The 18,490-nt window shown below is 31.9% G+C and overlaps 1 protein-coding gene across 3 annotated transcripts in view; it reads right to left on the bottom strand.

The window, feature by feature from the left end:
* LOC143047974 (protein C-mannosyl-transferase DPY19L3-like) overlaps positions 1-18,490 on the bottom strand; it is a 45,116-nt gene extending 26,626 nt beyond the window's left edge. The window contains exons 1-2 of one of the 3 annotated variants that reach the window (XM_076221353.1): positions 18,470-18,490; positions 12,906-13,129 (exon numbers count right to left, since the gene is read on the bottom strand). In XM_076221353.1, coding sequence (XP_076077468.1) covers positions 12,906-13,121 — 216 coding nt within the window. In that variant the 5' untranslated portion in view covers positions 13,122-13,129; positions 18,470-18,490. Of the gene's footprint in view, positions 1-5,385; positions 5,635-12,905; positions 13,130-13,603; positions 13,628-18,469 lie in introns of those variants that run through there. The other 2 variants (XM_076221352.1, XM_076221351.1) reach the window with 2 other exon arrangements.

An 18,490-nucleotide genomic window follows, 5' to 3' on the forward strand; every position in this document is an offset into this window, starting at 1 on the left:
AACAGAAGCAGATTAAAAGGGTGAGCCAAGGTCGCCACGGCCCTCCATTTGTGGGGAGAATATGGTTGATTATATAGAGAATCTCTGAAGCATGACTGGAGCGCGCCCCCACTTATGAAAATTTCTGGATCGGCTACCAGTAAAAACCAGAAATTTTCATAACTAATTTTTGGTTAAAACAAAATAATGTTGCATGGCCAAAAATAACTGATGCCAAACCAACTAACCAAGGAAGAGACACTCAATCAAATTGTGGCAGAAAAGTTACATTCCCAATGTATAGAAAGAAAGTCCTTTATTTCCTGTAAAAATAGTCAGATCAAAATGATGGTACTTAAAACAGTCAATAGAGAATGGAAATGCCCTGCAAAAAATTACCACTACACATGATTTCAAACAAATACTGCCTAGTTCGAATGTTTCTGTCCAGAAGGTCTTCAAAGATGTGTGCTCACAAAATGTAATTGCAATACTGTACAAGTACTATATATACCGTGGTTCTTATGAGTTAACAAATTTAAAACAAATCTGGTGATAAAGTGACCTATAATTGTTTACATCCACTTATTTGAACTCTAATGGATAGTTGTCTCATTGGCTTTCATACCACTTCACCTTATTTATATAAAATCACTATGTGGGTCATCTAAATATTTTATCTTAGACAAGAAGGCAATGTCATCATGCCCGTCTTTAAAATATTTTAACATAGACAAGAAGGCAATGTCATCATGACCGTCTTCAAAATATTTTATCATAGACAAGAAGGCAATGTCATCATGCGCGACTTTAAAATATTTTAACATAGACAAGAAGGCAATGTCATCATGCGCATCTCCAAAATATTTTAACAAACAAGAAGGCAATGTCATCATGCGCATCTTCAAAATATTTTAACATAGACAAGAAGGCAATGTCATCATGCCCGTCTTTAAAATATTTTAACATAGACAAGAAGGCAATGTCATCATGCACGTCTTTAAAATATTTTAACATAGACAAGAAGGCAATGTCATCATGCGCGTCTTCAAAATATTTTAACATAGACAAGAAGGCAATGTCATCATGCGCATCTCCAAAATATTTTAACAAACAAGAAGGCAATGTCATCATGCGCATCTTCAAAATATTTTAACATAGACAAGAAGGCAATGTCATCATGCCCGTCTTTAAAATATTTTAACATAGACAAGAAGGCAATGTCATCATGCGCGTCTTTAAAATATTTTAACATAGACAAGAAGGCAATGTCATCATGCACGTCTTTAAAATATTTTAACATAGACAAGAAGGCAATGTCATCATGCGCGTCTTTAAAATATTTTAACATAGACAAGAAGGCAATGTCATCATGCACGTCTTTAAAATATTTTAACATAGACAAGAAGGCAATGTCATCATGCGCATCTCCAAAATATTTTAACAAACAAGAAGGCAATGTCATCATGCGCATCTTCAAAATATTTTAACATAGACAAGAAGGCAATGTCATCATGCCCGTCTTTAAAATATTTTAACATAGACAAGAAGGCAATGTCATCATGCACGTCTTTAAAATATTTTAACATAGACAAGAAGGCAATGTCATCATGCGCGTCTTCAAAATATTTTAACATAGACAAGAAGGCAATGTCATCATGCGCATCTCCAAAATATTTTAACAAACAAGAAGGCAATGTCATCATGCGCATCTTCAAAATATTTTAACATAGACAAGAAGGCAATGTCATCATGCCCGTCTTTAAAATATTTTAACATAGACAAGAAGGCAATGTCATCATGCGCGTCTTTAAAATATTTTAACATAGACAAGAAGGCAATGTCATCATGCGCGTCTTTAAAATATTTTAACATAGACAAGAAGGCAATGTCATCATGCGCGTCTTCAAAATATTTTAACATAGACAAGAAGGCAATGTCATCATGCACGTCTTTAAAATATTTTAACATAGACAAGAAGGCAATGTCATCATGCGCGTCTTCAAAATATTTTAACATAGACAAGAAGGCAATGTCATCATGCGCATCTCCAAAATATTTTAACAAACAAGAAGGCAATGTCATCATGCGCATCTTCAAAATATTTTAACATAGACAAGAAGGCAATGTCATCATGCCCGTCTTTAAAATATTTTAACATAGACAAGAAGGCAATGTCATCATGCGCGTCTTTAAAATATTTTAACATAGACAAGAAGGCAATGTCATCATGCACGTCTTTAAAATATTTTAACATAGACAAGAAGGCAATGTCATCATGCGCGTCTTTAAAATATTTTAACATAGACAAGAAGGCAATGTCATCATGCACGTCTTTAAAATATTTTAACATAGACAAGAAGGCAATGTCATCATGCGCATCTCCAAAATATTTTAACAAACAAGAAGGCAATGTCATCATGCGCATCTTCAAAATATTTTAACATAGACAAGAAGGCAATGTCATCATGCCCGTCTTTAAAATATTTTAACATAGACAAGAAGGCAATGTCATCATGCACGTCTTTAAAATATTTTAACATAGACAAGAAGGCAATGTCATCATGCGCGTCTTCAAAATATTTTAACATAGACAAGAAGGCAATGTCATCATGCGCATCTCCAAAATATTTTAACAAACAAGAAGGCAATGTCATCATGCGCATCTTCAAAATATTTTAACATAGACAAGAAGGCAATGTCATCATGCCCGTCTTTAAAATATTTTAACATAGACAAGAAGGCAATGTCATCATGCGCGTCTTTAAAATATTTTAACATAGACAAGAAGGCAATGTCATCATGCGCGTCTTTAAAATATTTTAACATAGACAAGAAGGCAATGTCATCATGCGCGTCTTCAAAATATTTTAACATAGACAAGAAGGCAATGTCATCATGCACGTCTTTAAAATATTTTAACATAGACAAGAAGGCAATGTCATCATGCACGTCTTTAAAATATTTTAACATAGACAAGAAGGCAATGTCATCATGCGCGTCTTCAAAATATTTTAACATAGACAAGAAGGCAATGTCATCATGCGCATCTCCAAAATATTTTAACAAACAAGAAGGCAATGTCATCATGCGCATCTTCAAAATATTTTAACATAGACAAGAAGGCAATGTCATCATGCCCGTCTTTAAAATATTTTAACATAGACAAGAAGGCAATGTCATCATGTGCGTCTTTAAAATATTTTAACATAGACAAGAAGGCAATGTCATCATGCACGTCTTTAAAATATTTTAACATAGACAAGAAGGCAATGTCATCATGCGCGTCTTTAAAATATTTTAACATAGACAAGAAGGCAATGTCATCATGCACGTCTTTAAAATATTTTAACATAGACAAGAAGGCAATGTCATCATGCGCATCTCCAAAATATTTTAACAAACAAGAAGGCAATGTCATCATGCGCATCTTCAAAATATTTTAACATAGACAAGAAGGCAATGTCATCATGCCCGTCTTTAAAATATTTTAACATAGACAAGAAGGCAATGTCATCATGCACGTCTTTAAAATATTTTAACATAGACAAGAAGGCAATGTCATCATGCGCGTCTTCAAAATATTTTAACATAGACAAGAAGGCAATGTCATCATGCGCATCTCCAAAATATTTTAACAAACAAGAAGGCAATGTCATCATGCGCATCTTCAAAATATTTTAACATAGACAAGAAGGCAATGTCATCATGCCCGTCTTTAAAATATTTTAACATAGACAAGAAGGCAATGTCATCATGCGCGTCTTTAAAATATTTTAACATAGACAAGAAGGCAATGTCATCATGCGCGTCTTTAAAATATTTTAACATAGACAAGAAGGCAATGTCATCATGCGCGTCTTCAAAATATTTTAAAATAGACAAGAAGGCAATGTCATCATGCACGTCTTTAAAATATTTTAACATAGACAAGAAGGCAATGTCATCATGCGCGTCTTCAAAATATTTTAACATAGACAAGAAGGCAATGTCATCATGCCCGTCTTTAAAATATTTTAACATAGACAAGAAGGCAATGTCATCATGCGCGTCTTTAAAATATTTTAACATAGACAAGAAGGCAATGTCATCATGCCCGTCTTTAAAATATTTTAACATAGACAAGAAGGCAATGTCATCATGCACGTCTTTAAAATATTTTAACATAGACAAGAAGGCAATGTCATCATGCGCATCTTCAAAGTATTTAAACATAGACAAGAAGGCAATGTCATCATGCGCATCTCCAAAATATTTTATCATAGACAAGAAGGCAATGTCATCATGCGTGTCTTCAAAATATTTTAACATAGACAAGAAGGCAATGTCATCATGCATGTCTTCAAAATATTTTAACATAGACAAGAAGGCAATGCGCATCTCCAAAATATTTTATCATAGACAAGAAGGCAATGTCATCATGCGTGTCTTCAAAATATTTTAACAAACAAGAAGGCAATGTCATCATGCGCATCTTCAAAATATTTTAACATAGACCAGAAGGCAATGTCATCATGCGCGTCTTCAAAATATTTTAACATAGACAAGAAGGCAATGTCATCATTCATGTCATCAAAATATTTTAACATAGACAAGAAGGCAATGTAATCATGCGTTTCATCTAAATTAACACACTGTGTTGGTCATGTTAATATTTCAACATAGACAAGTATTCAAGGTGGTCATCAAAACATTCAATGTGGGCAAGCCAAGAAGGCAAAGTCAATAGGTGAATCTTAAAATTATGAACATTTCTACCCCTGTTGAAAGGTAGGATCAATGGACTAAGTTTTGAAAATAATCTTGTCCTAGGCAGAATTAAAATAATCGCTGAAAATAAATGCATACAAAGGAAGATATAAATTTTAAGCAGCGCAATAAAATATGCTTACATATACTCGCAAAAGATGAAATGAATATTGGTTACAACTCATGCTTCATATTCTTGTCACAGTAAAATGTTTTTGTCCTATACAATGAGTAATAAAGGACACTGGACACTTAACATGCATCAATTTATCAATGAATCATACCCCATCTCTACTATTAAAAATTAAAATAAAAATATGACAGTAATCATTTATCAATAAAATTAATAAGCATGTTGCATAACAGACCCAAGCATATAAAGTGGGTCTCATTGGGGTCTAAGCGTGACGCAGGATTGCCAATTTTTTGTAAGCGTGACACGTGAAAGTCAAATTATTGTGTTGGAAAAACAGGAAATGAGGTCTAGCGGGACCCGGGAAATGACAAAAAAATGACAATTGCTTACGTACATAGTGTAAGCGGGATACGAGAATCGGACAAAACAGTAAGCGGGATCCGGGATCGGAACCCCCCAATGATACCCCCTATAAACAAGGTAGTTAAAAATATTGCCTAAAAAATAAAAGTTAACTATACCTTTATATTTGAGAACCAAGTCTGAGTCTCATGTATTATTTTCATATATGAAGCATGTTTATATCCTAAATAGAGACACATAAATACACCAAAACCATTGAGAAACAGTTGCTGTAAGGAAACACCCTGTAAGAGTGCAGGTAACCCTTCATGAGCACCATTGATATTTTTATGAAGACCGTTACGAACACTTCCTTTCCCTCTTGCAACCTTACGTCTTCTCAGTTCCGTCATTGTTCTCTGGTATACACCACAATGTAATAAAAGTCTCTTTTAATAGTGACGTTTACAATTTTAATGGTTTCTTACTCAACAGTATTACAGTATTCTTTCCCTACGGAATTAACAATTTAAACGGAATTTAAAACTAGACATCAATTTCGTTCAATATAATCCCCACTGATAAATTTTCTCGATTGAATTGCAAATATAAAATAGAGTTAATTCATCTGTCTGTCAGATTAGCAATCTGATTCAGCAACAGAGAAAAGCATAGATGTTCATTATAGGAAACTAGAGTCGTCCATAACTCCCAATTAGAGAAGTGACTGACGATTTTCCCGATCAATATTTTCACATGCCATAAGAGAAGATTTATGGCTTTCTCCTACTACATTGGTAACACATATTTTTAAAAAATCAATGCCTTGTTTAGCACCTCTGAGTAACAGCAGTTCAAAAATCAGCAACCTATGTGTAACAATTTATTATAGCGCTGTAATATTTATGACTTTTTAAATCTGAGGCATTAAGGCTAATATTAGATACGGGATAGTATTGATCCGTCACAAAATGCAATATCATTTTAGGTTACTTTCATTAAAAGGAAATTGAAAACACATCAAACATCATTTAACTCAGGTTTATTTCATCTCTTTTTTGCTTTGTAACACAATAAAGCAATACAGAAACAGTATTTAGTCATGCTTGAAAGGAAATCATCATAAAATAAAACTTTTCAATTTTGGAAGATTTTGAAAATAAATTATTTGTGTACATATAAAGTATTCTTTTATAGGGGGCATACATTGAAAGTGAACAAGTAAACCATTCAGTTGACTGATTCAATCCCCAAAACAATCATTCTTACATGAGTAACAATGATGATAGACATACTTTTTAACCTACAATATAAAACAAACATACCAAGAAAAATCAAATTCCATGTGGTCCCTATCTGCTACAATTTATATTTATGTTTGAAATGGGTTATGTGATGTCTGTAGTCTTTGGAGGTTATCCTGATGGTTAATCTCAATGGTTAATTAGATCTAGTCTAGACAAAGATACATGTTGATACATACATGATTATATCAAGTCCATGCATTGTTAATTGTTTATTTTAGACTTTTTCTAATTTGGATTTTCTTTTTATTAAACTTTTATATCAAAACAGGTATGCAAATTTATTGTGTAAAAATTATAAAGTGTATACAATGTACAGTCATACATGTATTTTAAATTTGGACTTATTTTTCATATTATGTGAATTTATATATAATTATATATATATATAATTGTACAAATTTATATCATTTTATTTCATTCTGTCATATATTTTTATGAATGAAAACAAATGCTTGCTAAAGAGACTACAAAAAAATAAGGAATAATACAAAAAAAAGTAAATTTATGTCGCTAGAAATAAATTTTAATTAGATTGCAAAAAAGTATACATTATGCTTTATTAGCATTAATTCTTAAACTATTTTACAGTTCAGTATTACAGTCAGAACTTTTCTCTATTCATCACTTCTGGTAATTAATATCAAATAACACACGTTAACTGCTTGCTCTTACTACTCCTATTGTGATATTTACTACACAGTGATACAATGTTATACAAAACATTCTATTCTGATACCCAAGCCTACACATACAGACGAAACTTGATTCTTAAATAGTCTACGGGTACTTCTTTCCCTTCTCAAATTCCAGTGGCGGATCCAGAACTTTCAATAAGGGGAGCCCTCTGACTGACCTAATGGGGGCCCGCTCCAGTCAATTGCTTGAGTGATTCGCTATAATATAATCAACCAATTTTTTCCAACTAAAGGGCCACCACCCACCCCACCCCCCCTGGATTTGCCTTTGAATTATAATAGTAAAATTAAATTAGAATCATTTTACTTGTATACCCAATACTACAGATAGAGACCCAATTTGGTTAAGAAACCGTCTACTCAAATAGTCTCATCTGTACATTCAATAGAACAATGAACTTAGCCAATCAAAATCACTGCGTGAGGAAATATCAAATGTCATAAGCCTTATATCATTCCAAAGCTCCAGGTGACTGCCATTACTAATAAAGAGAGAAAACACTGAATCTATATATTTGATGTGAATTGCTAATCTCTAACTGTGATCAGAAATTCAATTTATATTTCCCCTAAAAATACATAAAGGAAATAATTACACTGTGAACACATCAATGTTAATAACCAATTGTTATTGAGCAAGTAACAATGATATATTAACAATAATGTTGAGCAAGTAATTGATATATTTACAATAATTCATAAATATTTAGAGTTTTACACCAGTTCAACATTTTCACAATAAATTTTTCACACCTTAGTTCAATATAATAATTCTGTATAAATTTGTATTTGAACATAATTAAGAAGTGACTGATTTATTTGCTTTCATTTGTTGATATCTCAGATCACTGATTTTAATATTGGTGAAAGTACAAAATTTCAAATTGTTTTATTCTTGGCTGATTTATACTTTTCCGCTTGATTGGTTGATTATTTTTTTCTCTAATTGTAATCCATTTGTGGTTTGTTTGATCTCAGTACTTCATTGGTCAAGATTCTAACTTAATTGACATCAACTTTACTTGATTTTCTCTGAATTCGTTATTGTGACTTTATGAAAAAGAGACTGTGACTGAGGATGACATTACATAGAAAGAACACAATCTTTGTGTAGATAATATCACTTAAAAAAATTAAATGGTGAATGTGTCCATGGGACACAAATGATGCCCTTGCTTGCATATCATATAAAATTATAAACAGACATAAATGAAGAATGGTTAAAGTAACACTACCAAATTTGTACTTGGTCTGAGTTTTGTGGTAATAAGCATTGTTTATGAGTCTCATAGCATTAACTAAAGTTAAAGAACGGAAACGAAAAAATTTGCTTTTTTTATGTTTATAAAGGGGCATAACTTAAGAACAGTTTATAAGTGATGCCACCCTATTTCAAACTTAATTTGTATTATTTGGTAATAAGCATTGTGTATAAGTGTCATGATATTTAGTTGAAGCAAACAAAAGTTAGAGAATAGAAACCAACTTTGGGACGTACATACAGACATACAGATGATCAAGGATAACACTTAATGCCCCCTCCACTACGCTGGGCATAGAAAGAGCGACTGGGACTGATGATGACATTACATTGAAACAACACAATCTTTGTGAAGATGATATCACTGTCAGAGACCAAAAAAAATCTAATGATGGCTTTAAATAGTTAAAAAGATTCTACTATCACATCTCATGAGATACTATATTTTCCAACTGTAAACAGTAACTCAAAGTATTCAAAATGCTCTGAAAACCTCATGTTTCAACTTTGAATATTTTTAAAACTTTCCTTGAGATATATTGTCTCAGTTGATGCAGTTGCAAAATCTATATTCATCAGACACATATGGGAAGATTTGTCTGAGGCAAAAACAAATGAGATATTGTATAAGGCTGTATAAAGACAATTGTTATTATATATACCTTTTTATTCGTTATGATGAAAGTCGGTATAACATGTCCTTTCCAAGCAATAATTATTAAATAGGGCTTAAGTTTCAGTTATCACTGCATAAAAGATGTGTTGTATTGGAAATTGCTTCAATACTTGATTCAGAATAAATGTGTGCATTACGGTACTTGAAATTTTGACAACTTTACATAAAGATTCAACAGAGGTGTTAATTCATACAATCTGATGTTCAGTAGTTGTGGTTTGTTGGTGTGGTTCATAAGTGTTTCTCATTTCTTGTTGTTTTATATAGATTAGACCGCTGGTTTTCCTGTTTGAATGGTTTTACACTAGTAATTTTTGGGGCCCTTTATAGTTTGCTGTTCGGTATGAGCCAAGGCTGGGTCTTGAGGACCGTACTTTGACCTTTAATGGTTTTTCTTTTACAGATTGTGACTTGAATGAGAGATTTGCTTCATTGGCACTCATACCACATCTTCTTATATCTAAATAACAATAAATTGTTGCTAAACTAATACATTGTAGTATTACACTAAAATATAGTACTGATCTACCCTAATGCTTTCAATAGAAAGATTTCAAAGGTGAAAATATTCATTTAATTCAAGGAGGTATTCCCTAAAGCTAAAAACCTGAAGATTGTCAATAAAGAGAAGCTTTCATGACACCTGAGATTGCACCAATTTTCCCATGTTCTATTATTCTGCTACATTGTATCTTCTTTTACAAAAGGAAAATGCACTCATACATTCCTGCTTATTACTTTCTACAGCATCCACATCAGAGAATAATTATGACCAATTTCTGGTGACATATTTCATGCTGTATTATCGATTGTCAGAGAAAGCTTCCTTAAGGCATTGCATTCTTTCATGAAAATATAATTGTATGTATCGTTTTCATTATAGTATTACAAAATCATTTCAGAACAGTAGTAAATTTATTTATTTTTATTGATAAATGATGTTTTACTTAATTAAACAACCTTAATTGTCATATTGTAATTATAATGTAAATGATAAAAACAATAAAATGGTTTCTTTATAAGACTTTATTATAAATCAGAACCATATTCATAAGACAAATTTGTCTCAGACAGTGACAACTCATTAATTTCATTCTTGACTTGGAAAAATGCTAGAGCAATTCTTTTTGGACTGATAAAACTGGCCTTCATATTGCATTCTGTTTTGAGAAAAATGGCAATTATCTTAATTTGCTCAACAGACGAAAGTTATCTTAATCCATTGAGGATTGGGTGAAATTAGTTTATGTACATTTTGCACGAAAAAAAATTAAACTAACTCAATTCTAAACTAATATTTTATTACTTGCTGTACATACTTTTCTCCACTGAACATGGAACTTTGAAATTTTAGGGTAAGAAATATTATCACTGGTCTTGAAAAGGGAAAGTTGACTTGCTCCATACAGACTAGGGTAAGCTTTCATCATTGGAAATGAGAAAGTGACCTCACTCACAATCTGAACTTAAGAAACTGGTAATGTTGATTCATTATTATTCTTTGGACACCAATTTTCAGGAGTTGTGTGAGTACAGTTTAACTATGATTTTAAATTTTCAACCTATAACAAATTTTCTATAGGCTCTGTATCAAGAGATTGACAAAACCATGAAATCAAATCTCCAAGAAAATACAAGGTTATCTCAATCCACGTAAATAAATGAATCCACAGTATATCTTTATTAGGAATAGGAAAACAAAGACTATTTCATTCTATTTAAAACTGAATATACATTTTGTATTTCTTTGGTATCTTTGCAATGCTTCTTGTTTTTATTTCTCCCTATATATCCCCCTTTTTTATAAGTACAATAACACGTTTAAATCTATCTGTATATTGAAATTGAATATATAATTCTACAGTAATCTCTGCATTTACTGCATTTACTACATTTGTAAAGAATAAATAACATAAAAATGTTACTATAATCTTATTAAAGTTGAATTAAACAGAGAAATGACTTTACAATCAATAAGTTGTTTGTAACAGGTGTTTTTAACCTATACCTATGAAAATTCATTCATATATATTAGATATAGGGAAGTTAGAACAGGAAAATTGAACTTGGTATGGTGAAAAAAAATCAGCAAATTGTTAACGAAGGAACTATGAAATGTACAATATAAAACGTTACAGAAAAAGGAATCTCCTTTACCACTTCATTTGTTTCAATTTATTAAGATATAAACCCCAATTTTCTCCTCTTGTTATAATGGATTTTCTATAGAAAAGAAAGATTATAAAACATTATATTAAGTTATAAGCTATTATATATTTGATTTGTTTATACAGTTTACTTCTAAGAGTCATATCATATTCAATGTGGACTCCTATTTAAATATTAAAGAAAAGAAAAAGAACAAGGTAACCCTCACAGCATGATTAAACCCCAACCAAAAGTCATGTGACCAAGGAGAGTAATGAATGTGTAACATGTGTGCAATGTCAGTGGCAGATCCAGATTTATAAGTCAGGGCCCACTGGCTGCCTAAAATTTTTAAATAAAATAATAATGTGTCTTCGGACATGAATGCCCCAGCTAAAACTTTGCAATTTTTAAAAAGGGGCATAACTCCAGAATAGTAAAGGACTCACTGCCAAAATTCATACTTTGTCTGCAATTTTTGATTTTCAGCATTGAGTATGAGTTTCAAAACATTTTGATGAGGGAAATGTAGTAAGGGTGCTGAAAGAATATGGGACAGTATGAAGATTAAACAGACTGAAAGACAGAGGGAAGTTAAGGTTAACGGTAACATGTAATGCCACCTTCACCTAGAACTGTAGGCATAAAACTGAGAAAATTAAATTTTTTAAATAATTAAAGAAAGGGATGGATGAGGGCTTGATTCAGGGGATTTTAACTCTTGCCATGAAAACTACATGACTGAGGTATTGACAATGGTATAATGTAATTCTTTATCTTTCCTTTTGCCAGGTGTACTGTTTTCTTTCCCATTTCATTTATTTTTTACTTGTGCAGTGTCTAAAAGTTCATTTGTTTTCTGTTTACATGTTCTTCATGAAACTCTCTGTACCTGAGCAAACTTTGACCTTATCATCTTTCACTTATTCACTTGTATGTCCCCAGCTTGAATAATTTAATTTTGGATGTAACACGTCTTCTGATTGGCTGACGATATTTTGTTATCAGCCCATAGACATAATTGAGTCATGTGACTGTGACGTCATCAACGTTTTTCCATGGTTTTCTACAGTTTAAAATGGAATTTAGAATTGAATTATAAGAAATGACTGTAAATTTTTTTTCTGTTTATTCGAAATAACATAAAAAATGTGGTGCACACTGTTAAATAACCCGCTTCGCGCGTTATTCAGTGTGCACCATATTTTTTATGTTATTTCTTCATAGACAGAAAAAATATTACAGTCATTCCTTAAATAACTAATACATTGTATGTTAATTAAGCTCTGGCAAAAAGCCATGTCAAAAAAATAATCCATACAAATTTTTTATAAATAGTTTTCAAACATAAAAAGACTTATTTAAGGAAATTTGCTGCTCTGTTTCAAATAACGAACTTTTTAAAAGACCATTATAAATTGATAGTTTGTGAGAGAAAACCACATATTAAACATAGAAGTTAACAACTATAGGTCACAGTACCACCTTCAACAATGAGTATACTAGTATATATCATTTTCCTGTGGATTAATGTGAAACTTTGAACAATTAATACCTCTACAAAATTTGCGAATTGGATCTCATTTAAAACTATGAAAATAATCACACATACCTTAATATTTGAGAACCAGAGATTGTTTTCGTGTATTGTAGACATATATTTACTATGTATTAGACCACAGGCCATCATTGCAATGAATCCAACCAATAGATGTATGTATGGCCATAATGAGGCTGCAGGTGATGTAGTTTTCACGTTACCATTTGACGATGTGGTACTGGTAGTCTTTGATTTTGCAGTTGACTTCCTTTTTCTTACTTCTGTCATGGTTTGAACTAAAAAAATATGTCAGGTAAGTATATTGAGAAAAATCAATTTCAGATAAAACCATTAAAATACAACACTGTGTAAAATTGATCTTCAAGGAAGATTAAAATCCAGGAAAAAACACCACTAGAAAATATCTTGTATCAGTTAAAACAATTAATAAGGTGGTTATTCGTGTATGATAGTCAGGTTGAATTTTTTGGGGGTTAAAAGTCCTTTTATTTTACTGTGGATTCATTTATTTTCGCGGGTATCAATTTTCATGGATTGATGAAAACTTGCTTTTCCACAGATATTTGATTACTATGTTTTACCAATTTCAGTATAAAAGCCTATAGAAAATTTGTGATTCATTAAACATTTGAATTCGGGGTTTACCTTTTCCCACGAAACCCAGGAAAGTTGGAACCAAACAAATGTTAATGAATCCCCAGTATTTCAACCCCTCCCCTTCCCCATCTACATCCAAAATGAGTTCCTACCTGAATGCAACACTGTAGAAAAGTAACAAAAGCCAATAACATTTATCCTGAACTTCTACAACTATGCCTATAAACATACATGAACAATCCTTTCTGAACATAGGGCAAAATAACAAATCAATTCATCCATGTCAGAAAAAAGACATAAAAACTGGATATAATGCAACACATGTTTAAATTTGTTTGTCATCCAATATAAGCATGCATGATGATATAACAAACCTTATCCATATATTATCTACTTTTTATTTTTCATTTCATCCTGGATTTTTACAATGTTACAATTTTAACCAATAATATAGATTGACTGATTGGTGATTAACACCAAACTATTGAGCTATGTCATGGCCGTCAGGGTTTTTTGTAGAGGAAGCAAGAGTGCCAAAAGACAACCACTGACCTTTTGTCGAAAAACTAACAATACTATTCAATTCAGATTCACTTGGGGGATACAAACTCCCAATCCCAGTGCTGACAGGCTAGTGGTATAGTAGTTTTACTAATTAAACCTAACTATTAACTGTATCGTAGCGGCAAAATTTGTATTGGTGGAGGAAGCCAAAGTGCCCTGAGAGAACCACTGACTTATTACAGGAAAACTTGTATTCCTTGTCCATTAAAATGGAGTCAAATGCATAAAAACTCATGCTAGTAATACAGCAAAACTTTGTAGAGATCGCTCAGCGACCAGGCCCCTCAAGAAAAAAGTGAAAGTGTGTAATTTTAATCTTAAAAGGAAATTAAATCTGACCAAAGTTAAAGTGCCCAAGTTAACAGACCTTGTCAGAGGTTGTCTTTTGCAATCTCTGTGTTTTTATCTTTTACAAGTTTAGTAAAGACGGCAGGTATTTAACTTTGTTTCCTCAATTTTTCAAAACTTTTCTAGATTTGGGGTCATTTAGAGTTTTACATTTCCAATATGGTACAGATATTGACATCTGAAGTTGATTGACCTGTAAAGCTGTAGTCATGTTCTGAATATTTGCATTTGTAAATATTTGAATAAAGCATTTATTTTTCATAACATTTGTATAAATTTGCTTTACAACATATAAAACAGAGCAGTGCTACTGATTACGAAAGTAAATTGATTATCTAATTTTTAAAACAGTAGTTTTTTAGATAAAGTCTGCATCTAATTAGATTGTAAATTTCATAATAACGTGTCATATTTGCTTGTGTCATTATTCATTACACATGTTATGTTTTATCCTTAATTGGTTTTGGTGTTGATCAACATTACTGTTTAATGGTTTCACAGGTTAATTGAAGTCAGTTACGGTGCAGTTATGAATTCAGATGATGTCAGTACAAGGATGTCAATACATATTTCTTTGTATGCAAGTAACCTGTATTTGTATTTGCATGCATTTTTTTTTCTATAGAAATTTTAGGGACCATGAAATACTTAAGAATTGAATGCTTCTTTTTGTAACTTCATTGGGGTGTAAAAGCGTTGACCAAAGTGCATTTTGCGTGTGCACGGTCATTGCTTTTACAACCCTATGAAGTTACAAAAAGAAGCATTCAATACTTATAATTACATTTTTTTAGCAAGGATCATGAAAACACTATTTTTATCACGTTTTTAGTCATTTAGTGGGACCTTGTGTCATCATGAATGATAAATTTTATTGTGTAATGAAGTTGATTAAGGAATTAAGTGAGATTGCAGTGTAGCTAATCAGAATAACGTATTATAATGAAAAATACATCTAGTGTAATAATATGAAATTAAATACACCTCCAAAAAAGTACATATACAGTATATTGCCACCAAATATGCATTTCTCCGTCATTATATGATATTAGCCAATAGCAGGTATTGAAAGGTTACAAAACTTGTAAAATTAAAATAGTAAACATTAAGAAAACATAATAAATTATCTTTCCTGATGACAAGATATTAGTATATATTATGGTTCAATTTTACTGAGAGGAATGTATATTGACCTTTACTACCAAAACAAGTCATAGTTTAATACACTTTTTAGGAGGAAGAAGTGTTCTCTTCCTGTTTAAGAAGATACATATAAATGTTCAAATTCACAATGACACATAAATGAATGTAAAAGTTCAGAGAAATTATCCCTTGAATTGTGAATTGCTATGCTCAATATTTTTTTTGTCAATCAATTGTCTGGGTAATATACTCAAAAGCATACACCAAAAAATATAAACTCAAGTATTGGAAGTTGTGAATTTGATTCTCAAAGATTAGAAAATTGGTATTTGTCGCTTCTCTCCTAAGCAGATAACATTTTGAAAGTAAGATCAGAGACTGGTCTTTTGGAGAAGAAAAATAATCTGTGCACGATAGAGTGATGTGTTTTCCTTTGGACTGTTACCTAAGTCCTTAAGAACTAGTTTGTTCATCAGGTGACAATAACCACAATGTTTACAGTATACTAGTAGCTGAAAATTTTGAAGGGGTTCATTTACAGCAATTTTCTGATTAAGATAAAACTGGTCTAAATTATTCCCCCGTCATAAATGTGATCTTTGTAAAGTAAGGTATGAGTCAGAAACAGGACAACCTTGAACAAAAACCTTGTGAACAGATGTGGCAATTGAAATCAGGATAATTAATCTCCACGAAAAAGTCAGCCTGACTATAACTTTTTTGGCCTAAGCCATAGTTTGTTATAGATTTTTGCCTAAGTTTTGGGTTGTGCAATAAATCAAATATCCATTTATTCTTGGGCATAATATATTGACAGTATACATTCCACAGTTTCATTGTTGATTATTAGTCTTTGTGCTAGACCTCACCTACAGTACAGTTATATACTTAGAAATGGAAATCAAATGTATTGATCACTTTTTTACAGATCAAAAATGAATTTTCTTGATAGAAGGGAGATAATCATGTCATGCTGGGTGGATTAGCTTGGAAATGTTATATAATCTGACAATGGAATAATTCAATTCATCTTCTTAATTGACAATTGTGTCTTCTATAAACATGATAAAAGTATGTAAACTTGAAGGAAATAAAACTTGATAAGCCTATAAATTATCATCATGATATTCATGCACTATTCATCCTTTACACATACAATGTAATAAAGCTAAGGTATCAGATGTATTTAAGTTTAAGTTGTCACTTAATAATGTCCATTTCTGTCACATGTTGACTCCTTAAAAGTAATAACCAGTACATATCTTATTCAAATGATTTTTTGATTTTTTCTCTATATACCATTAGTTCTCAACAAAAGTAAAGTAAATTTAAGTTTGGTAATATCAATCCCTGTAGTTTAAGAGGGGAAAATGTTAACTCAATAGACTAAGGATAGTGGATGCCAAGTGATGTCAAAATCTAACACATGGATCATTTGGTCCAATATAGCAAAAATTTGTAAGACAAGGGGAGTGTATCTACAACTTTCAGTTTGAAATACACAGACCTACATGTACCTGTCCTTGGGAAATTCAAAATGGAAAGTCCTTTATTATTATAAAATGCTCACACACATCTAACAAATGGAAAACAACTGTCATACTCCTGACTTGGTATGGGCTTTTCCTTACAGAAAATATGGATTAAACCTGGTTTTATAGGTAGCTAAACCTCTCACTTGTATTACAGTCCCATTGAATTCCATTATAGACATGTTATATTAACAACAGACATAATAGGTAAAAACTACAAAAATTGTGGTTCAACATTCAACATTGTAAAATAATTTTAATCGCCATAAAAAACAAATAGCCGTTTTAAAAAAGAAACACACAGACAAAGCATATATATAATAAGCAAAAAAGGATGACAAGAATTCAAAATTGACCATACATGTATATCGTGTATATAGCACAATCACACAATTGTTCCCTTTTTTTTTTATAATTTTGTGCCAATTTAAGAAAATAGACCATTCTTTACTGGATATCAAAATTGTTCCCTTAAAATTTTGACATCATAATAGACAATATCTGACACCACAATGGAAAAGTGATTGTTGCATGACATCAACAGAGAAGAGGTGCAGATTCTCAGGTCAACTGCCAGGTATCCAAATAGTGATAATGTCTATAGTTGCCCATTTGGTGGGTGGTCACTAACATGTTCAAAGTGTACCCAGGTGATGGACTGAGGTTGATGTCATGGGAATCATTTGGTTAATAAGTTGAAGGTTTTGAACTTGCAATCAGCCACACTGACATTATGGCAATTATAACAAAAGTAAACCAAAATGAAAGGCAAAATTTTACCTAGAATCAATAAAATCTTATCAATCTGTTAATATGCCAACATTATTTCTTCTTTCAAAGTTGGCATGCCTTCAAAGTTACCCTGGATTGATTGATTGTTGGTGTTTTAACCCCTCTTTTGTACTATTTTGTGGGGCCAGTTTTTATTGGTCGGAGGAAGCCAGAGTGCCTGGAGAAAACCACTAACCTACGATAGGAAAACTGACAATAGGAGGTAGATTAAGATAAGAGTTGAGTCCACCCACACGAGCGGGGTTCGAAATCACAACCTCAGTAATGACTGGCTCATGACTGAGACTACTATAACACTAATACTGTGTTATAGTAGTCTCAGCTCATGATAACAGTAGTAGAACTACTTTGACCATTTGGCCACCAAGTTGAAGTTACCCTCGATATTTATACAAAAACAAATTAATCTTGGTATCATTGCTAAAGTTTAAGCACAAAGTGGACTTTTCTGGTACCCAGGACAACAATGTTGCTACAGTGTTACATGAAATGTTTGTATAAGAAAAACATATTGACCTGCTTCTCTGCTGCTGAGAGTGCTGTTTTGTTACTAAAGTCGAATACATGTCAGTTATTCAGACTCAGTTATTATGTAAATTGCTTTATGCATTTAAATGTGTTTAAATTCATATTTCTTACCACGTTTATTTCTTCTATTTC

Source organism: Mytilus galloprovincialis, chromosome 10, assembly GCF_965363235.1.
Source record: "Mytilus galloprovincialis chromosome 10, xbMytGall1.hap1.1, whole genome shotgun sequence".
Taxonomy (NCBI): domain Eukaryota; kingdom Metazoa; phylum Mollusca; class Bivalvia; order Mytilida; family Mytilidae; genus Mytilus; species Mytilus galloprovincialis.